General features: G+C 32.3%; 3 protein-coding genes across 3 annotated transcripts; 1 reads left to right on the top strand and 2 right to left on the bottom strand.

Moving 5' to 3' along the window:
• Positions 1–5,743: 5,743 nt before the first annotated feature.
• Positions 5,744–9,862, bottom strand: HELRODRAFT_163449 (hypothetical protein; the record flags this gene model as incomplete). The annotated part of the gene is made up of 11 exons (XM_009027313.1): positions 5,744–6,010; positions 6,352–6,465; positions 6,639–6,714; positions 6,961–7,067; positions 7,225–7,347; positions 7,534–7,636; positions 8,011–8,105; positions 8,464–8,576; positions 8,706–8,871; positions 9,307–9,421; positions 9,822–9,862. 11 exons carry the CDS (start codon positions 9,860–9,862, stop codon positions 5,744–5,746), a joined length of 1,320 nt encoding a protein of 439 aa, XP_009025561.1.
• A 308-nt stretch (positions 9,863–10,170) lies between these two features.
• On the bottom strand, positions 10,171–17,589 carry HELRODRAFT_189225 (hypothetical protein). Its single transcript, XM_009027312.1, has 15 exons — positions 17,493–17,589; positions 17,040–17,100; positions 16,812–16,870; positions 16,432–16,487; positions 16,136–16,263; positions 15,723–15,800; positions 15,067–15,147; positions 14,541–14,663; positions 14,144–14,238; positions 13,311–13,434; positions 13,007–13,071; positions 11,968–12,667; positions 11,386–11,618; positions 11,038–11,137; positions 10,171–10,640 (listed from the first exon to the last, which is right to left on the bottom strand). Exons 1-15 carry the CDS (start codon positions 17,504–17,506, stop codon positions 10,347–10,349), a joined length of 2,211 nt encoding a protein of 736 aa, XP_009025560.1. The 5' UTR covers positions 17,507–17,589; the 3' UTR covers positions 10,171–10,346.
• A 193-nt stretch (positions 17,590–17,782) lies between these two features.
• HELRODRAFT_163447 (hypothetical protein) lies at positions 17,783–20,864 on the top strand (the record flags this gene model as incomplete). Its single annotated transcript, XM_009027311.1, has 6 exons — positions 17,783–17,979; positions 18,347–18,557; positions 18,623–18,772; positions 18,889–19,122; positions 19,434–19,925; positions 20,412–20,864. 6 exons carry the CDS (start codon positions 17,783–17,785, stop codon positions 20,862–20,864), a joined length of 1,737 nt encoding a protein of 578 aa, XP_009025559.1.
• Between the last annotated feature and the right edge of the window lie 854 nt (positions 20,865–21,718).

Below are 21,718 nucleotides of genomic sequence, written 5' to 3'. Positions count from 1 at the left end.
TCATTTACAATTCAATTTTACTTGTTTTGTGCTAGACACATGATTTGTAAATTAAGTAAGTATAAATAAATAAGATGCTTGTATATAAATGTTCGTTTCTCCAATTTTGCATGTTTACTGGACAAAAACGAAGAATTATTTGAAAATCACCAGTTGTACTGGTTTCTTTTTTAAAAATATTATTGTCTGTTCCTCTCAGTCATATAAATTTCTTTCTTCTCATTTTTATTTGTAATAAAATAAAATTGAAATTCGATCGGAATCTAAATCATCTTTTACCATACTAGAAAAATAAAAAAATGTTCGATAAGATACGTGAAACACTCTTTCACGCAATCATGCAAACATTTCTCGTAAAGATCAAAATGTGCATTTTTCATGAAGTGCTCATAGGAAACATATCTGACTACGCAGAAGATACTAGTCAGATTGTACTACGATTATCTATTATATTTGCGAGATAACTAAAAATAAAAGATGTCCACATATCTAGCATTTCATGGGTTCTCTAACATTGACCGCTCTGAATTATCGCTTTGATCATATCGAAAGACTTTGAAGTCTAAATCAAATATGATTGTATTCGCGATGCCCTGTTTCGTTTTAAAATAGTTTCACGCAGTGTTTTATACGTATAAAACTAATTTTTATCTGTGAAACCAACCCTTCGGGACCTAATTTATACTTGCCTTCTCTTAGACGCACAGATTCAAGACAAAATAAATATAAAACGCTTCAAATAAGTGTTTTTATATGGTCCAAACGTTGAATTAACGACTGTACAAAAGTGTAAATAATTTGAATGCATGCATGCGATTAGACAGATTTGAAAATGTATAAGTCTCAGCCGTTTAATAAACATATGCGATTCATTTTCAATTCAATTATTAAATATAATCGCATAATGGAAATATTTTTTTACACCTAAAAGTTAACTGCATAAAAATGAAACAGGACCAAATGTTAAAATGATGTTGATGTCGTGGGCAGGGCGTTGGCGATTAAATAGGACCAGAGAGGCAGGTCCACACACGACAGACCACCTGAATCACCTGATACTTCCTGTTCCAATTGAAACTCCGAGACTTGGTTCGGCACTGAGATTGACAATGGCAGCCCTAAATTGTGCAAGTTTATCGAGGGCTTGTTTTTGCTGTTGTATTGTGGACTCCTTCTCTTTCAACAATGATTCCCTCTGATTACATAGCAGCTCCAAGGCAGAAACCTGTATTCGGTATAGGATGATAACTTCAAATAAAAGGCCGGTGAAGTTTGTTGAAGTTAAAAAGATCGTGTGATGCGTAGAAAATTGACAAACAAGTTGTACAAGGTTCAATGCGAAGGTCGTGCCAATGATGATGACAAATCATTCTCATACTTGATGTGCAAGATCCTTATTGATTTTTTCACTTTTGCACAGTTCGGTTCTCAGCTTATCAACTGCAACTTCCAGTTCATCACACTCCATCTTCTTCTTCTTATTTGCATCATCCAACTTTGAAAGATTTTTCATGAGATCTGAAAACAATTATCGTTAGTTACATTATGATAAAGTTAACAAATATCTCAAATACGCATAACCAACCCATGTCAAATCTGTGAACCAAAAAATACTTTTCAAGTTACATTGAGATGTAGTTAATGGCTATGTAACATTATAATCAAAAATTCATCCTTATCAGGCCAGAACTAAGAAAAATATACCACGAAAGTTAAAGAGTTCTAGTGAACGAAAAAAGACCTGATAATTTGATTTCCCTATCTTTCAGTTGATTCGTTAGGTTGACTTGTTCTTCTTCAAGAGCTGATAATCTTTGTCTTGCACTGTTCAAACAAATTCAATTTACAACGTTTTCAAAATTCACTGTAAGCTTAGTTAAAAAAAATAATGGTCTATAATAACAAAAAAAAGTAGAATTAGACGACTTACATGTCAAGTTCAGTTTTCAGTGAGTCGTATCTTTTGTTCATGACTTCATTTTTTTCAATGGATGCCTGGTGTTCCTTCAGAAGATTGTTCATTGCTCGCGTCGCTGATTCGTGTCTGAAAATCAATTGTAAAACATTTATTTAAAAAGCTTCACAATGGAAACATAAATATTAATAAGATGAATAAACAGATAGATGATAAAAAATTATTCACCAAAGCAGATGAGTGATACATATTTGTACAAACTTTTGCAGAAGATCGCTGTGTTCGAGCCGGAGTTGCTTGTGCATGTCTTCAATTTCTTTCAATCTGAAGAATATCGTCAAGTGATATCATGATGTCGTTGTTTATAACATGATAATGTTTATCATCAGGTAAAAATACCGACGATGTTGAATGTGATGTTAGAAGATTCATGGTATTTAGACAATTATTTATTAAAAGTTAAAGCATAACTATTAAGTCATTCAGGCCAAAACTTGATGCAGTATAACGTTCTAATATATAGGTGCGCTTACATACGAACGACAACAGACTGACAACAAATCAATAAGCATGGAGTTACCTTGTATTTTCGGCTGCCATATTATCCAGTTCATTTTTTAATTCGTCTATACCTGCCTGCATTTTGGACACTGTGACGGTCAGACCATCATTCCTCCTCTCGCTATCATGCAGCAGCAAACATATTTTACGAGACTGCAAGAATGGTTAGCAAAATGATACCATGCTCTCTCCAATTTGTTCAGTAATGAAAAAATAACGTTTCCACATTGATCATTTTGAAAAGTCTCTTTACAGATTTTAAAAAAAATTTCACGTTGGATTCCACAAATACCTGATGCCATCAGGAGACCAGGTTTGCAGGTAACGTGATAAAATATTCCCCTTGTTATTTTTAACCTCTAATTAATTACAAACTCAAACTCGGCAATGCTAACTGCATGTCAGAACAAAAGTGGAAGTTGCTTTTATTTCTCATCATATACTCACTTACACTCTTCATACAGCTAATTTTTATATTCATAACCAATTAAACACCCTTATTGAAGATCTTATAAAAATCACTTCATGTATTTTAGACTTAAAGTTAATTTAGGTTTAAGATTAGATTATTAAACGACTGAAACCTCTGTTTCTTGTTCAGCCAATCGTGTTCTAAACTGTGAAATGATGCAATCTGACTGGTTGATAACTTCAGTCTTTTTGTCCAATAAGTCTTGAAGCATTTTTTCCTTGGTCTAGCATTGGATGGTTTAATATTTTTTATTTAACTTAGTAATAAATGTTGTACGTTAAAAAGTGAATGTATTTTATAAATAACAGCTATTTTGTAATGTTGACAGTAAGGAACCAAAAAACACAAATAAAAAATCAGTTCACCAATTTTTTTCAAACAAATTGAGATAGAGGAACTTCAAGAACATACCAAGAAAGCCTGCAACTTGTATTCATAGAGACTGATGACTTCCGCTGTTTTGACGTCAGTGAACTGGAAATAATATATCATCATTATGGAATGGATATTATCTCATCAATATAATCTATGCAATGATCATCATCGTCAATTCACTCATTTTAAAGATTAATTGAATAAAAATTGTAAAAAAATGTTATAAGATATAGAGCACTACTGCACACATAGACAAAACGAGCCGGCACACTCCTACTAACATTTGCAAGACCCTTCAACCTCTGTATAGTTTCAGCAACAACACCATCCAAATTTGATTCTGAAACATTACTGACTTTATTTTCAACATTCAAGAAGTTTGTGGCAATTTGAACTGACGGCAACGATGAAGATGATTGTGAGGCGTTCAGTAGATTTGAAAGTGGCTTCCTGTAGTTCAAGTTGTTGGCACTATTGGTGGCGGTGAAGGGTTTTTGCTGATTGCTGTTGTTGTTGGACATCAGCAATTGGGCTAAACTGTAAAGTAAAACGCATTAAAGAAATTATTGCAACTATAATTAGATGGATGGTTAGGAGTTTTTTTTAAATTGATAGATGCAATTTAGTTAGATGCTCTTCAACAGTCGACACATGAACATCATCACATCAATGTGAGACAATCACTTGGAAATTTATTAAATCAATCATTTCAATATATTTATTCAAAATCGACCAGCTATAACATTTTAAAACGCTTTACAAACACTCATGTAACAATAATAATGATGATGGTGATGACGACATAGTGGGTGGTTGTAAAAGTTCGTTCGAGCGTACGTAACACTGACATATCAGCATTTGACTGATTGAGAGACACGGTAGATGAAAGCAACTTTATTGACAGCCAGACGAGTTCATATGATGAAGATGATGATAAAGATGATGAAGTTGCTGCTGATTTCATTGATGATGATGATGACGAAGATGACATCAGGCCAAGAGTTATAAGAGGAAGCAGCTGCCTATCCTGAATACGTGATTTAAGGTTACAAGAAAAAATTTACAGGCATTCCATCCCATCTACGTCAACAGTAATTAATTATAATTACAACTCAACCAAAGAAACTATAATGTCTTTAACAACTTTAAATATGAGATGAAATATGAGTCAAAAAACAAAATGATTTTCTAAAATTAGATATAACCACAAGAACTGATGAACAAAACATTTGGAATAAAACAAATTAGGATGTTCCAGGATGTTATATAATAAAAAAATTATGAATAACAGTAAAAGCATATGACCTTGAGAATGTTGCTGACCTTGGCCTGATTGCTGAACAACATCTGGAGGAAATGTACGAGGGACAGTGTGGCATGCACCGAGCACTCACTTGAAATGTTGCAATTGTAATGCTTCAAATTTTTGTTTTATCATCATTTCTTTCAACTCATTATCAACGACAAATTACTTACTATCCATTTTCTTCATGTTATCATAAACGCAACTGTAGCAACCCAACATTATTAACCAAACAACACTGTTACTGAGACGACGTAGGATAGATATTTCAACACATCAACTCACTCTATCAACTTATGTTGCTATGAGAGATTATGTTTAAAGTAGTAGATTTGAAAACCTGCACTTATTTACTCAATTAATTTATTAAATTAAAAATCCTTAATAACTCAATTTTTTTTAATTTGGAAAAGTATTTTCTCTAAGCAGGCGGCTAAATAATTATAATATGACACTCCTATTAAATGTAATATGGCACTACAATTACAAACAAAAAGAAACATATAAAATTGAAAATTATTTGGATGATTATACATAATAGAGATTCACTTGAAGAACCTGGCATCAGCTGAAGTGGCAACGCTGTTGGTGGTGTTTTGGTGATGAGAGGTGCTGTTCTGACTGATGCTCAGGGACATGATGTTCTTTGCGAGTATGTTCTCATCTGTCGCCATCAGTTGCTCGTTCACCGCGTTCATACAAACATCTTTGTTCACCTGCTGTTTCACTTGGTTCATGTTTGTCTTGTTCATGCAGAAAGGTGACCACAAGTCAAGGAACTATGCGGACAGCTACATTCATTCATAATCATCGGCAACATTTTATAACACAGTGAACAGTTACATCCATTATCACATCATTGTTTTAGAATGAGGATGATAATGAGCCTGTTCAAATCATTTCTCATGCATTACCAATCCTTCAAAAACACTAAGCCTTTAAGCCTAACATATTTCTGTTCATAGTCTAGCACACCCAAACCTTTTTATTATAACCACAAACCAGGCAACTGATAGTTACACACAACAACAATATGCAAATGATCAACCCGAGAAACAACATCAGTTGCATTAATAATAATAACGACAACAATAAAGCCATGATCTTTACTTAAATATCAATAAAATGCAAACATCATGAACAAAAGGATATATTTCAGAATCCTCAGACAGATGATTAACTTTTTAGAACTAAGCATCTTGGTAGACAGCAATTTATTGAGAAGGCGAGACAGAACGGGAATCAAAATATCCACCCTCATCATGTTCATTATTTCCAACTGATAGTTGTTGTTAGTGCTGTTGATGTTGTTGTTGTACTTTGTGCTGTTGTTGTAGTTTGATGTATCAAGCTGAGGAGCGTTGTCAATGTTTGTTTTGTTCACCTGTCAACCAGTTATCAATTAAAATTATATCACGAAATCAAACATACTGTTAAATTAAAAACAATCTATATCAAGGAAAATGAGTTGAATAAAATTTTAAAATGAAGATGAAGTTATACTAAAAAATATCGAAACAAAACGTTGAAACAAAAAAGTGGTGCAACTTCGTGAAGAAATGTTAAGAGGAGCTGCAACGAGAGCATGCAGGCATTTTTGTTTGCGTTGTGACTGTCGACATCATCCGACAACAACACACAAATGACAACAACAAGAAAACAGTTGTGACTGTTGTCGTTGTTGTTGCTGGCAGCACACATGTCGTAGTTTTTGATAGTGCTGACCAGTGATTCCACGTCAAGAGAAACGCTCTGACACAGAGGATTGTCGAAAATTATTTTGAAAATAATTTCTTTTAATTTCGTCTCGCTAGAGAAGTTTATCAACAGTTCTAAAATCTGGAAAAATAGTTAAAAAAAACTTTAGTCTAGTTAGTTGCCGAGATAAAATAAAAATAATGAAACACTCTACAGGCAGTAACAGGAGATGGTCAATAAATAACAATACTATTCAACAATAAGTTTTTTTATAATCAGTAAATCGCGTTAACAGTGATGACACAACCACTGACCACATTGAAATGATGGACATTTTGCATGGATAACCCATTGATAAGCAGCGACAGGCATGTACTCAGGTGTTTGTATCTGAAACAAAACAACACAAATAATAATAGCATGAACATCACTCTTAAAACAAATTGATTTAGCTACAAAGTTACACCATGAAGATTACTACCTTAATAACACACAAAGAACATCACTATAACAACATTAACAAACAATAATTACAATAAAATACATCAACACATCAACAAGCCAACGAAATGACAATGAAAAAATTACTCAATAAGTTGTTTCTTCAAATATGGATCATGCAATATATCAACAAACAGATCGACTGCATAGTGTTGTGCTGAGTTGGTTTTGTTGATTTTGCTGTTGTTCAGAATGTTGAAGAGGAGTTGGAATATTTGAGTGACATTTGACGGGGTGAAGATCTGTGAGGTGAAGATGATAAAATGAATAAAAACACAAACTACGTCCTTAAGCTAATGCTAACATCTTAATAGAAGAAAATTTTAAAAAAACTTTAATAAATAAAACCGGAAAGCAGTATAATATTAATTTAAATGTATGTTTAAATGATTGATGAACCTGGCCAGCAATGCACTTGTCAAGCTTGAGGTTGTGGAGGATTGCAATGGATGATATGCACATCTTCTGATTCGTATGGCTCATGAAACTCATGAACTTTTTCAGAACAGCTTTCAAATTGTCCTGCATTCATCAAACTAATTATCTCTCTCGGCCAAAAAAAAAATGGAAACAAAACATAGCACAACTTGGTATATATAACACCGACAAAAAAATCCCAAAGAAGTTGTGTAGAAGATACCATACTATACATAAACATACACGCCATACCACAACACAACTCAAAAAGACCACAGCACATGGACTAACAATGGACTTGATGAACATCTGAACATGTTGGCTCTCGTGAGTCAGGTTCGACAGCAGACTCAGGTAGGGCTGCATACACTCTCCACTTGGCGATGCCTGACATCTACAATATTATTATCACTATTACTAATAGTAGCAGTAGTAGTAATGCCTGACATCTACAATATTATTATCACTATTACTAATAGTAGCAGTAGTATTAGTAGTAGTATATGTATATAGAGAGTAGTAGGAGAATAACTTTAGTATCAAGAATGAAAAAAGTAGAAATAATGTAAATGTAAGTAGCAATAATAGTTGTTAGTATAGTTTTTTATTATTTAAAATATAATATAACAAACAATGTCCTGTTGGTTGAAAAGTGCTGGTAATGAATGGTGAGAAATTTGTACAGATAAAAACAGATAAACATTCATGTTTGCATGTGTGTGCGCGTGTGGAACATTCATTGAAGACATTGAAGAAGAACACACATACATTTGTTGGAGGAGGTAGTGGAGCAATTCATTCAACTTCATAACAGGATATGGGAGAGCTGCCTTGTATGTCAACTTCTGCAGTAACCTCACACACTGCTCAAATATATTCATTCATTAATTAATTTATTTACTCCTCATATTTTACAATTGATTACAATTTGAAGGAGTGTGTCTGCTCTTTTGTATTTCGTGTACATTTCTTAAATAACATCAAAGACCAACTTAGTGACATTATTTACTGTTTCTATTCAAGATGAACTTTAATCAAGTTTAAAAATCACAATTATAATGTCTGTGAAGACATGTATATATAAAAATATAAAAAATACATTGCAATAGACAACATTAACCTATTTCCAATGTCGATGAATAATCAAGAACTTACAAAAATTAGATGAAATGAAAACATTTCACCTCAAAACTGTTAATCTTGCATAGAAAAAGAACCAACCAATGAAATGCTCAGTTCATCGGATGATGATAATGTTGATCTGAAAACATTTAGCAGTATGTTTGGTAGGTCAAATGTATCCCTTAGACAATCCTTCACAATATCTGAATTGGCTGAGGTGAAAATTCAACACAGATTATATACATACAGCCCATTAAAGAATATTTTTTACAAAAAATGGAAATGGAAAATTTTAAAACAATTATTAAAAAATAAAAAAAGAAAGAAAAATAGATTGAGACCTAAATTACTAAGTAAGGAAAGTGTCTTGTTGATGAGTGGAGTAGATTTGATGATCGTGTAGTCATTGAGTAGGCTGATGATTGATGTCATGCATTCGCTTTGAAGAATTTCAGTTGATTCAAAAAATAACAAAGAGGAACCTTTTGCAGTTATCGTTGTTAAAACCTACAACATTCAAAACATCAAAAATTATTACATTGAAATCAGAATTTACAGGTAACTAATTACAATGTATGTAAGGCTTACACCTTACATTGTAAGCTATATATTATATTAATAATATATAATAAGTAATTTAGTAATCAGCGAATGTACTGTACATTAAAATAAAAATTAAAATACTAGAATAATTTCAGTGAAATCTGACATGTAAATGTGTGTCTTGCTCAGTTATGAAAGTTCATTTATATAATTATTTTCTACTAATTAATTATCAATTAATAAATGATTTATTTATTAATATTTGACTATTTGTTTTTGTGGTTTTTAAATGATTGATTGATTAATTAATAACATTAACAAAGTAATCATGATTTAATTAAATTACTGCCAACAATAATTTAATAGCAATTGAGAAAGGTAGTAGCTAACTTAACTAACATCAATCTGACGCATGAGATGTGATTGTGCATCTTCACTGCTACAGTTGCACTTGTACTGGTTGACGGAGAGAACGAACGTTTTCGCACACGCAGTCACTTCCATCGTAAACTTTCTGTGATTGTCAAACGAACGAAGCTATTTTAAACATAAACACCGATCAGTTTATTGATTTCGATTTTTTAACTTCAATAAATTGACCGATTGAGATCGGATCGTTAGAATTAGTGAATTGAATTATGCGCGGAATGTAGTGAAAGCATTAAAAACATCTGAGGACAATGACTAACTGGCAAGGGAAAGCCAACGCATGCAAGTGATTAATTAAAGAATTAAAGCTTTTTTTTTATAAGCGATGAATGTAAAAATATATGGTACTACTTGATCGCTTGTACATGATACAAAAAAGGTACTCCTTAAAAGTAACATTTCAAACGTATTGCATCCAAAAGAAAACTTATAGAATAAATTCATCAGAAACGTTATAAACTGAACTGGAAAACCTAAATAAGGACCTTTTCCTCTTCTTTGAAACTTTGATGCCCACGCCTTCCATTCTTATGCTCAAAAATATCCAATCGCAAACTGGCGTATCGGGAAGGCTAGCAGTTGATAAACGTATAAAAGTTAAATGATCCAGTTGATTAAATTGGAATATAAATAGCTAATAAGACTTTTAATGTCTTTTAAAACTTCTTGCAGGCGAGGATGATACTATAAGTCACGGAATGCATTGATGGGCAAGTATTACAACTGATATTCGTCGAAGTTTATTGGTTTCATTAAAGGTAAGTAATACATATGGTATTTAAATCAGCCATGCATTGTATTTAAATCAGAACATCAAAGCATGAACATGTCTTCTCAGAGATTTTTGAAAATTTATTTAAGTCAAATAGTATATATTACAAAACCAATCACAAAATTAAATAAAAATAAAATAATGATAAAATGTGATGCCCCTAAATAAGAAATGTAGGATGACATAAATAAAATATATTTAAAACAATACATTAATTACATTGCAACAATCGTGCGGGTTATTTAGGACCCTTGTGTTTCTTAGGTGCATTTTTACTCCTTAATTTGTTACTTTTAAAGTTATTTTTATTTTTATCATTGCTGCTCTTTAAACTATTAAATGTGGACTTGTCAAGTTTTTTAAAGACATCATTTTTATCAATGGGCTCGATAATTTGCCCCATCTTAATGAAGTTCCTTGGTGTGATCTTCTTCTTATAGACTTCCTCCCTGTTCCACTGCTTGCCTATCGGTTGCTTGATCGATCTCTGAAACTCATGTACGTTGTGGTACTGCCAAGGTAATGTGCTCACCTGTTCGAAAGCAAACACAACAATTCATTTTACCATGAAATTATAACGACTTATTAAACACACGTTCACAGGTTAAGGTCATTGTTTCATGACCACAGTGGCGGATCTAGAAAATTTTGACGGCACAGGGACGAAAATTTTAAAGTTTGAACTTTCATGGGAGGCCCAAAATTTTCACGCTGGGGGCAAGATTTATGGTAGAGTGGTTGAAACGACCTTTCAAGGGTCGATTTTAAACATAAAACAATACTTTTTCTTACTTTAATTAAAAAATTGCTCACAACGGGGTCTCCAGTGCCCTTTCTAGATCCGCCACTTTGTGACCATATAGCCATTCATACGAAACAGCTTATGGGCACACGTAAACACAAAGTAGAGAGAAGAAAAGAAACACGACCTGGTGTTTAGCAATGGCCTCATCCTTCAACTCACTGATGATGACGGCATTCAAATGTTTGTCCTTTCTTGGTGGCTGCAACGGAGCTTTTATGATGAACCTGGTAGCAGTGATGATGGGTGATAACGTTTGTAATATTCACTGTCAAATTAAGTCTAAAAAGATATGAGAGCTTAAAAGGCAGCGTGGAACCAATAGTTGTTGTATTGCAGAGACTGGGATGTAATTTTTAAATATGGAAGAAGTATATTATCGAGTCAAATTCCTATTTTTAACGAGATAATCGTTTCATAGTTTGAAACCGAAAATTTTTTCTTTGATACAAAAAAAAAAAATAATCGTACTCACCTTTTCCTCTTCTTCTTTGAAACTTTGATGCCCACTCCTGTCCACTCACCCCAGCCAGGAAGTGTCATGTCAATGTCCTTCAATTTGTCCCTCTCCTCCATCTGTTTCTTCTCCTCCACAAACTCCATCATCACCTCGTCCTCTTCCATGGCTTCACTTACTGTCTTCGTTTTCGACTGACCGGATGATGTGCTGCCGTCGATGGCCGGTTTTTTGACTACGCGCTCCTTGACCTGAGTAAAAGACGTCTCCAACAATTGAGCGGTTGTTTGGTTGATGGTTGGTAAGGATTGGTAAGAAAAAAATTTTCATCCAACGAAAACAGTTTAACGTACATTAAAAAGCATGATAATATGTAATGGATTTGTCAATATTATATAATAAATTTGTGTAGTAACAAGAAATATAATACATAAGTTAAATTTCAAATAACAAAAAATTCATAGACATGAATAAAATTTCCAGATAAAGGAAAGTTTAAAGAAAAATTACAATAGAGAAAAAAACTATTGGACAGTGTAATTTTGTTTGAAAAAAAGTGAAAAAAGTCTAGCAAGAAAATGTTAAAAAAATTGAATGAACCTGAATAAACTGCTGAGGTCTGACGATAGAGCCTGTTTCAAGTTTTCTTTTCTTACTTTTTTTGCCATGAGATTCCTTCCATTCCTTTGTTTTGTCCTCATCATCAATGCCATCAACTTTATGCTTTGGATTTTCTAGGTCATCACCATCATCATCTTTGTCATTATCCTCTCTCACATCGCCTTCTTCATCATCAGACTTGTCCACTTCTTCGTAGGTTCGTTTCCTCACCGTGTTCTCATTCAGAGCCACGCTAACGTCAACATCATCTTTATCATTGTCATCATCAATTAATTTGCTTTTTTCGGCACCATTTTCTTCCTCTTCATCTTCATCATCATTTTCATTATCATCATCGTCGTCCTCGTCATCATCTTCGCTTTCACCACTATCTTTGTCTGCGTTATCATCATCATCTTTTTTAGCATCATCTTCTGTATCACCCACTTTCCCATCATCATCATCATCAGCAGCAGCAACATCGTCATCTTCATTACTCTCTTCTCCTTTATCATCATCATCATCATTAATTATCACCCCTTGTTTGCTGTGAGCATCTTTTGCAGCGCCATCTTCTTTCTCACCCATTTCCTCTTCTTCATCAGCATCCTCCTCTTCGTCGTCGTCGTCATCGTCACTGTCCAATTCCTTCTTGGCTGCCAGCTCTTTCCCTGTTTGAATCATATCTTGAACGGCCTGCCTGCTCTGTTGAAAGTTATTCAAAATTGTGGAATTAACAATTAATTATTTAAAACCTCATTTTAATAAAAAAACTATAAAACATTTATGTCCGCAGAAGCTGAATAATTAAACAGCTTAACTGTTGATTTCATGCCAAGAAACAATTTATTTTATTAGTAAACTGTCTGATCACAGATTCAAGCTAAAAAGACATAACGCCAGATTTTGAATCAGATAATAAACCATACTGTCAACCAACTATCCAGTAAATAGCCAACCAATCAATCAATCGTCCAATCAGCCAACCAATCAAACGAAAAACCAGCCAGCCAATCGCAAACGAACCTCACTGTTGTACTTTCCATACTTGGTCTGCCTCTTCATCAACTTGCTGGCTCCCTTGTGCTTCAATGTCATTCTTTCCTGAATGATAGATATGATGAAACGAATCAATTGTGAGAGCGGTTTTTACAAGTTGTTCAATTAATTACAAAATTGTTTGTCAGGCAAATTAGCTAGATATAAAAAAATAAATGGCAAACCAATGAATGAATTTACAGTCCAACTAACTAGCTATGTAATCAACCAACCAACAAGATCAATCAACCAACCAAAAAACTAATCCATCAACCAACCAATCAAACAAGAACTAGCAAACCAACCTCGATCCTTTTTCTTTCCTCTTTAGCAAGCCACTGCTGATAAGCTTCTGGATCTTTGACCTTCATCTCCTCCAATTTCTTCTCGTCCTCCTTTCGCTTCGACTTCCTCAGCAGACGATGGTACCTATCAAGGTGATAATAATTGCAATAACATCACGAAATAATAACACTACAATGAGCTGATCATTCGCGTACATTATTTAGTTTAGTGATGTATAGGCATGCAAAATTTACCCATATACTATCTACATAAAACGCCCATCCCCAAATTTTTCAAAATCCGAAATAAAGTATCAATTTATGCAAATTTCACGCCACTTTTCCAAAAATAAAAGAACGACGATCTTGGAATAGCCGATATTTTATTCTCCATTCAAACAAACGACTGATTCCGAAAGATGTAAATCGAGATAGCCATCCATGCCGTGCATTTCCAACCAACAAAGTGCAAATTAGATGTAACATGTAACATCTCTAATTAATAATTAGTTGGCTGGTGCAAAGAATCAAAAGTCTCATGTACCAGTTAATAGACAGTTAATTAATTAATTAAGTGGATAATTAATTATATAATTATTATTTATAGAAAAATAATGTAGATACAAAGTTGGATCCAGATAGTATATAATTGGAAGAACGATACATAGAGACTGGTTAGTGAATACAACTTTTTAAATGACCAGTTAGTGGATAAGACAGTTGATCAATTAAACAAATTCAATATCTTTTTACATATATTCATATATTGAATGAATTCATCAGACCAGGTAGTTAATTAATTAATTAATTAATTAATTGATCAACCAATTATAATTTATTAGCTAATTGACAACCTTTTACTTTTAATCTTCCCCTGCCTCTTCATCTTGGCAGCATGGTACGAAAGGAGAGCTCGTTGCTTCTGGAGTTCTGCCCTTCGAGCTTGCGCCTGTGTTAATGATTGTCCATGTCATCATCATCATCATCGTCATCGTCGTTAAACATTTGATGTCGTATCGTTATATTATATCATATCATATCGTTAAGCTTATCAATAAATCTTTAATAATAACAAGGAAGGATCTTTTCATTTTCGGTTTAAAACACAAACACAAAAAAAGAATTAACTGTTAACAATTGTTAAAATTTAATAGAATAAATAGAATTCATCATAAAATAACCTTAAATGATAACAACAACAACAACAACAACAATAATAATAATAATAATAATAATAAAAGTCGTTATAACCTTCTCAATGCTCATAGCCTTGAGGGCTCTCTCCTCGAAAGCGGACAATGGTTTTGTGTCGATGAGGTGGTCTTTGTTGGCCTGTAGCACGTCTGCCACTGCTAGCTCCAGGTTCGTTAGAGGCTGTCAGTCAGTGATAAAGAATGAGTGAATGAACGAGTAAATGAATGAGAGGATGAACCAGTGAATGAATGAATGAGAAGATGAACGAGTGAATGGCTAAAGAATGAAGTCACCCACTACCAATTTGACTAACTCAAACTTGAACATAATAAAAAAAAGGTAACATTTGCACATGTCGGACTGAGAAAAAATTTTTCATTTTACCTTTCCACCAGTAAACATAAAGAATCAAATTTTGGCCTGATGTTATATACATGAAGCCAAACTTATACACAGAACATGGTCAAAAGACGAGTTTCACATTTAACTAATTAACCAGTAAAATAATTAACAATTAATAATAATAAATTAATAAATATATATAAAAATTAATAAATTAATAATTGAATGAAGAGCAGCCAACCTTTTGATGCTTAACGAATGTGTTGGTCTTTTCAATGATATTAATGTTCGGTTGAACTAGAGGATAGTTCATGTGTTTTTGCTGTCAACAATAAATAAGTTTAAAAAATAAATTTGACTAAAATTAATTTTACTCCAACCAAATTTAAATTCAATCAATCAAAAATTTATGAAACAAATGATGATAGTTTAAAGAGTTGCACTGAGAAGTGGTGCATGAAATTTGGAGATTCAACCAACCAACCAACCAACTGACACACGTAGAAACAAGGCACACTGTCAAATGAAGAGCTTTACAAGTCAAATGTTATGGAGTTAGAGTGAAAAAGAAAGAACAAATAGATGTCTGGTGAAAAATTATTATAAAAGAACAAAGGATTGGAATAAAAATCTTCATCTTAATACCAAAAAAGAAAAAAATAGACAAAAAAAATTAATAAAAATAAAATAAATACTAAAAATAATTGCTAAAGTGTGCTCTACATGGCTGAAATAAAGGCTACTCCATAAAAAAGACACAATGGATCAAACAGATTGCATCAATTTTGATAATGCAAACATAACATTGAAGTAATAAATGTGATAATGATATATTTGGCTGATGGAAGCAAATGAAGAGATAAAATGATGAAAGAGAAAGATGAGAAGACGATGAACCTTATCATATCCCTTGATAATTGGATCCCAGCATGTCATGGTCTTGACTGCTTCTTCATATCCAATTATCCTTCTAATCTAATGTGTCCAAGTATATTATTTTTATATACAACAAGTGTAATACAATGACATTGGTAGTAAAATTTAGTGTTTAAATAGCAAAGTTTATTGTTTAAATAACTGTTATATTACTCCTTAAGCCATGGAGGTGATTATTTTTTTAAATTTGATAACTTCTAAAACAAGTTAAATGTAATTAATTAACTATACAAAAATAATATTACAAAATGTGACAATAGTTTGAGCCAAAAACAAAAAACAATTCATTCCCTGCAACAACAACAACAATTCACACATTCAAAACAAATTAAAATGAAAAAAAAAACGTCAAATAGAAATGATAAAAACGAAACCTTTTCATGCTCAGCTCTGTGAAGTGGTTTCTCAAGGACATTTTGTTTTTTAAGGTCCTTTTTCAGTGCCAGCAGATCTTTGCTCTGCTTCGTTTCTGGGCTTATCAAATCATCCAGAGATACTTTATCTGCATTTGTATGAAAGTGTTTTTCCATTTTAACAATGCTCTTAAGGTCTGTTAGGCTAAACATGTTAGAAGACAAGTAGAAGCATGAAATATTGGCAAACAAAGTTTACAAAATGGATATTTTATAAATGAAATCGAGAAGGAGCAATGAATGAAAGCATAGCTGACTGAGAGATGTGAGTGTGGAGATATTTGTTGTTGGTTCAGTTCGGAGGTCTGCTCTCCTGTTTGTGGGTTAAACAAAATTAAACGTCAACATTAACATTAAACCTCAAGAGTAATTTCATTAAAGAATTTAAAAATTGAGAAACAGATTATCTTTAATATTAAGCAAGTAACATCCAAAAATAAAAATAATCAAATATAATTAATCAACAATGAGAGTTTTAAAAAAAGTTAATTAGCATTATAATACAAATTTGGAATGAAAAATCTACAATGAAAAAAAATGTAAAACATAAGATGAGTTATAAAGTGTAAGTTGAGTGATACAACATTAAAAACACAAAAATGAAATTATTTTTAATAATCAGAAAACCCCAAAAAACCTCTGTTTGCCTGAAAGTTGTGCAACTGTTTTCTTCAAGTGCTGAAGCTTCAACTCGTCCTACAGAAATAAAATATGATATTTTATCATATGATATTTTATATGATATTTTATTTTACCACATCACATGAAGTGTTTGTGATGCATGTGTGTGATCATTCTCCAATACATTTACATTACATTTACTTACACTCTTTTTTAAATAAAACTAAAATATCATCTAACTGACCTCATTTTCATTTTCGTCTTCACAAATTTTTTCATTGTTCCACAACTCAAAATCATCATCCCTTTTGAAAAAATTATTTAACAAATTCATTTATTATTATTATTTTATATTTATTTTTATAAATCATTTCCATTAATTATTAATTTTTAATTTAATAACTTGTTTGATTTATTATTTATTTTATTATGATAACATATGATTTATAATTTTATATATTATTTTATTAGCAAGTTTTTTAGAAACTAAAAAAAATTGATAATTGTTGAAGCTTAAATTTATTATTATCACTGTTATTAATTATTATATTATATAAATATTATCATAAAAAAATTTAAAAATACTTATTTATCCGGATCGTTAATATTAATTAAATAAATAGTAAAAAATTCATCAGGTGGACGAAAAAATTAGGTTCACATTGCTCTCAAACGAACAAAATTAAATAACACTTACGCCTTGTTCGACATGTTTTAGAAATTTATCAAAACAATTTTTTCAATCATAAGATAAAAATAAAAATAAAACACGTGCATCACCAGTTTAAACTACAATATTATCGTTTGTAAACAATCATAGACAAGTAACTTAGGATTATTTTGATCACCGTATCAATGGAATCGTCATAATGCAATGAAGTTAAACGTTTAGTTTATATTTATGTTTGTTAATATAAAAATGATTAAGTTGGTTCTGTAAAGTATAATAAAATTGGTTTAAAACTATAATCAGAATAAATTTTTTCAATGGAGAGTTTGGAAACGGAAAACGCTTTTATTAAAAAGACGAAAAAAGTGGAGTCGAGGAAGAAGACAACAGGCAATGGGCAGCTGAATGGAGATGAAAACCCGTTTGACACTTTGAACAAGTTGATATGCGACCACAAATCACTGTTCGAACAGTACAGGTCATACACCAAGGACGCCGATAAGATCTTTGGCAAGTTAGCAGATCTTTGTTAGCAGCACTGAACCGACGCTCAGATACACATGCTATTTGTATACATCACACACACACATACACACATACACATACACACACATACACACACACACACACACATTTTTAAAGCCGTATAGTTAAGTAGGAAACTTAAAAAGTGTTTCACTCACAACTTCCCAAATAAAACCAAACTAACGTTGTATCACACGTGTGCATCATCCACTGAGGAGCGAGCTCTCTACGCTGCACCACGTCATGTCGCTGCCAGAAATGAATTATATTAGCGATCATAGAACTTTTAACAATAACAGTAACGTTATAAATAAAGTTATGAAAACATAGAACAAACTTTTAAATCATTTTTTAAGATACATGCTGATGGTTGAAGCCTTGAAACAGGAACGCGACACAAATAAACAGCTTTTACAATGCGAAAGTACGGATCCCATTATTTCAAAAAAAAAAAGGAAAATAAGAAACGAGTTGATGATTTTGCTGAACAAAGAGACTTGCCTCGTCGAAAGTATAACAAAAACTCTTGAACAAATCAACAGAGTTCAGCTGGGCATAAATGAAAAAGTAAAATTTTTAAAATATTCTCATCAAAACCATTTAAAAATTTTTTTAACAATAATTAAACTCAGGAAAAAGATTTGATGATCAAGAAAGTTGACTTGAGTAAATTTTTTGAGGCAGCCAAAATTCGATTCACTCGAATACAATATATCCAGGATCTCGAACACCACAAGTACCAACGCTCTGTTCATTACAACTCATCTATTGTGGAAAACCAGGTTAGTCTACCACTTACTAGTTTTTAGCCACTCGAGGCAAAGTTTTATAAGTACAATTATTCTATGATAATAAATATTGGAAAAACTAAGCGTTGCGTTGAACTATAATTGTCTAGAAACTGCGTGACAAGATAGACGATATCAAAGTGCTTCGTAATAAATACGAAGTGAGTTACAAAAAAGTCTTGAAAGAAATTGAAATGATAAAATTGAAGAAGAAGAAACTGTTGGAAGAAGCCCAGCAGTCAATTGAAGAAAAGGAAACCACAGTTACTATGATCAACGCTGTTCTCAGTGGCAATAAGAAAGAGGAAGATTTGTATCAACAAAAAATTGAGAGCATGAAGCAGGTCGGATCGTTCGCTTCAAGTGTTTTATTTGCTTTCATTATAACTTTTCTGATCAGCTATTTAAAGTTTAAATTAGCCAACACTTGTCACACCTCTTAAGTAATGAAATGTTATTCGTATTCAGAATTTTTATAGACAAAATTATATGAATTAGGTGAGGCTTGTACGACGAGTTGGGATAAATTTTACGTTTGAAAAATGTGTGCTGAAAGGCTTACATGAAAGCGAACAACTTATTTGAAAGCTTTTGTTTGGCTGGCTGGATGATTGCATGGAAATATATAAACGTTTAAACACATTGCTGTTCATAGATGATCAGATACGATACAAAAGCCACTGATTTTCTTGCTAGAAAACTGAACGAACGAAGCGACTTGAGGGCAATAGGAACTGAACGACAATTGGATGAGCTGAAAAAAACAATGCAATCTGAGAACAAAATGCTGTCCCAACAAAAAGAAGCCCTTGAAGCTATCCAAGATTTGACGGAAGAGAAAGAAGGATTCATGATGGTTCACACGTACAATCAAAAGGAGGCGGACAAAATGGCGCTCTTCAACTATATTGCCGACTTGAATGGAGAACTGACCCATCTGAAACAAAAGCACAATTCTCTTTTGAAAGACATTGAGGAACTGAAAAACGAAGAAATTGTGGTTGAAGAGAATTACAATGTGTTAGCGAAGAAAAATGAAGAGAAATATTTAGAGCTGATGCGAGAAATGGATAAGTGTGACAAAGAAAGTTGTCAAATCAATGCTACCATGGAAATCATCAAGCACTTCATTGAATGCACGTTTAAGGTTAACTTATTTATTAACATTAACTGCTTAAATGCATCAGGTACGCTATTTACATTCGTTTTAAGAGTTTGTTATTTGTCAAAATTGTAGGCGACCATTTTCAAAATCTCTCTGCAACAACATCATTTTTAAAAAAATTTAGATTTTTTTCGGCCATTAAATCTCTTTTAGGATGATTTTTCAACGAGTACAACTCAATTTTCTGTGGTGAGTATTTGAAGTTCCGCTATAAAGTTCTCCTTTAAATTTAAACCTAGTTATTTACTTCATGTTCGCTTGTTTAAAAAAATGTTTGATTTCATTCATTTTTAATCTTTTTGTAAAAATGTTAGGTCTGTCGTAAACATTTTTGTAATCAACGTGCTCTCTTAACTTTTTAAACACTAATAAGTAGATCCATCGAGATTGAAAGTGCATTGCATTCGAGCCAGGCCATCAAAATTCATTTTATAATAAAATATAAGATCCATAATACAAATTTGTCAGGAGTTGTGCTGCGATATGGATGCTATTGAAACAAAACTCGGGTTAGATTTGGACGTAAATCCAAGAAACATGACTGAGTTTTTGAGTGAAATAGAAGTGGAAGTAGCCAGACTGATACATTCATACAATTACGGCATGAAACTTAGATCTCTATCGAACCGTGAACATTTGAAGGATGAAGAAGGTCTTGATGTAATCAAACGAACAATGAGAGCTTATGAATCCGTTATTCCATACGGGAATGAAATGGAAAATTTTAAAAATGTGCAAGTGCCAAATGCCGCATTATCCACACCAGCAAAAGATGGATGGAATATAATTCAAGAGAAATCCGTTTCAGACACAAATATTTACTTGAGAGCTCTGACGAAAGAAGAGATTGAGGAAACTGTGAAGAAGGAGATGGTGCATAGAAACTTATCCATCAATCACAAGTTAAAGTCGAACAAGTAGGATTTCATACAAAATATTCATTTTTATTAAATATTGCAAAATTATTTTTCAGTGGTGAATCAATTTTGTACGACTAATTGAACCTTAAATTAAGTTTTTCTATTTATTTTCTCAGTCCAGCAACATAGGGACGGATTGGCGTAGCTTCACATTGACAACCAAAAAATTTTCTATATTGGTTTAAAAAATAAATTTTTGTTTCAAAAATGATAACTAATAGAGTTCGTGTTTTTTGTGAAAGTTAATAAAAGTTGAAAAAATACATTGATCTTTGCTTTTTAAATAAAAGGTCGTAATACAAATTTGTATGTTGTTTATAATGATCCACAATTGAATCTATTTTACAGCAAGTCACGTCAAGTCTTATGAAAATAATTAGTAAAATTATTAAGTTGGAGAAAATTACGATTGCCATATTACAACATTCTAATTACATTAATGTAATTAGAAATAACATTTACATTATCACATCAAATGCCACGAAATTTTAATAGGGCTACTGAATAGTCAAGTGGCGTTTTGTGTTGTACGTGTAAACAGTAAAAGTATTGTAGGCAATAAAAAACATTTCTCCTGATTTTAATCTAAAGTAAGAGCATTTAAAAAAGCATCAACGATAAATTTGGAAATAAATGCAACCCTAGTGTACATTAAAACAATTCATCGACACATTAACTATATACTTTAAATCATTTTTAAACATCAAAAAGCAAAATAAAATGTTCAAAATAGAATCAGCGGACTAAACTAAACTTATATATTGTTCGTAAACAAAGACAAGAAATAATAACGTAGAATAATACTTGTAGTCATTTATAGACACACGCATAAATATCTATGAACATGAACAACGT

Source organism: Helobdella robusta, assembly GCF_000326865.2.
Source record: "Helobdella robusta unplaced genomic scaffold HELROscaffold_5, whole genome shotgun sequence".
NCBI classification, from domain to species: Eukaryota; Metazoa; Annelida; class Clitellata; order Rhynchobdellida; family Glossiphoniidae; genus Helobdella; species Helobdella robusta.
Note: the sequence above shows the minus strand (reverse complement) of the source record. Positions and strands in the feature narration are given on the sequence as shown.

Excerpts from the sequence above, each read along its gene's own strand:
- HELRODRAFT_189225 (XM_009027312.1), bottom strand. Across the intron at positions 14,239-14,540 it reads AGGCTATGAGCATTGAGAAG|GCGCAAGCTCGAAGGGCAGA; the intron begins GTTATAACGACT and ends TCATTAACACAG. Across the intron at positions 13,435-14,143 it reads GGGAAGATTAAAAGTAAAAG|GTACCATCGTCTGCTGAGGA; the intron begins GTTGTCAATTAG and ends TCACCTTGATAG.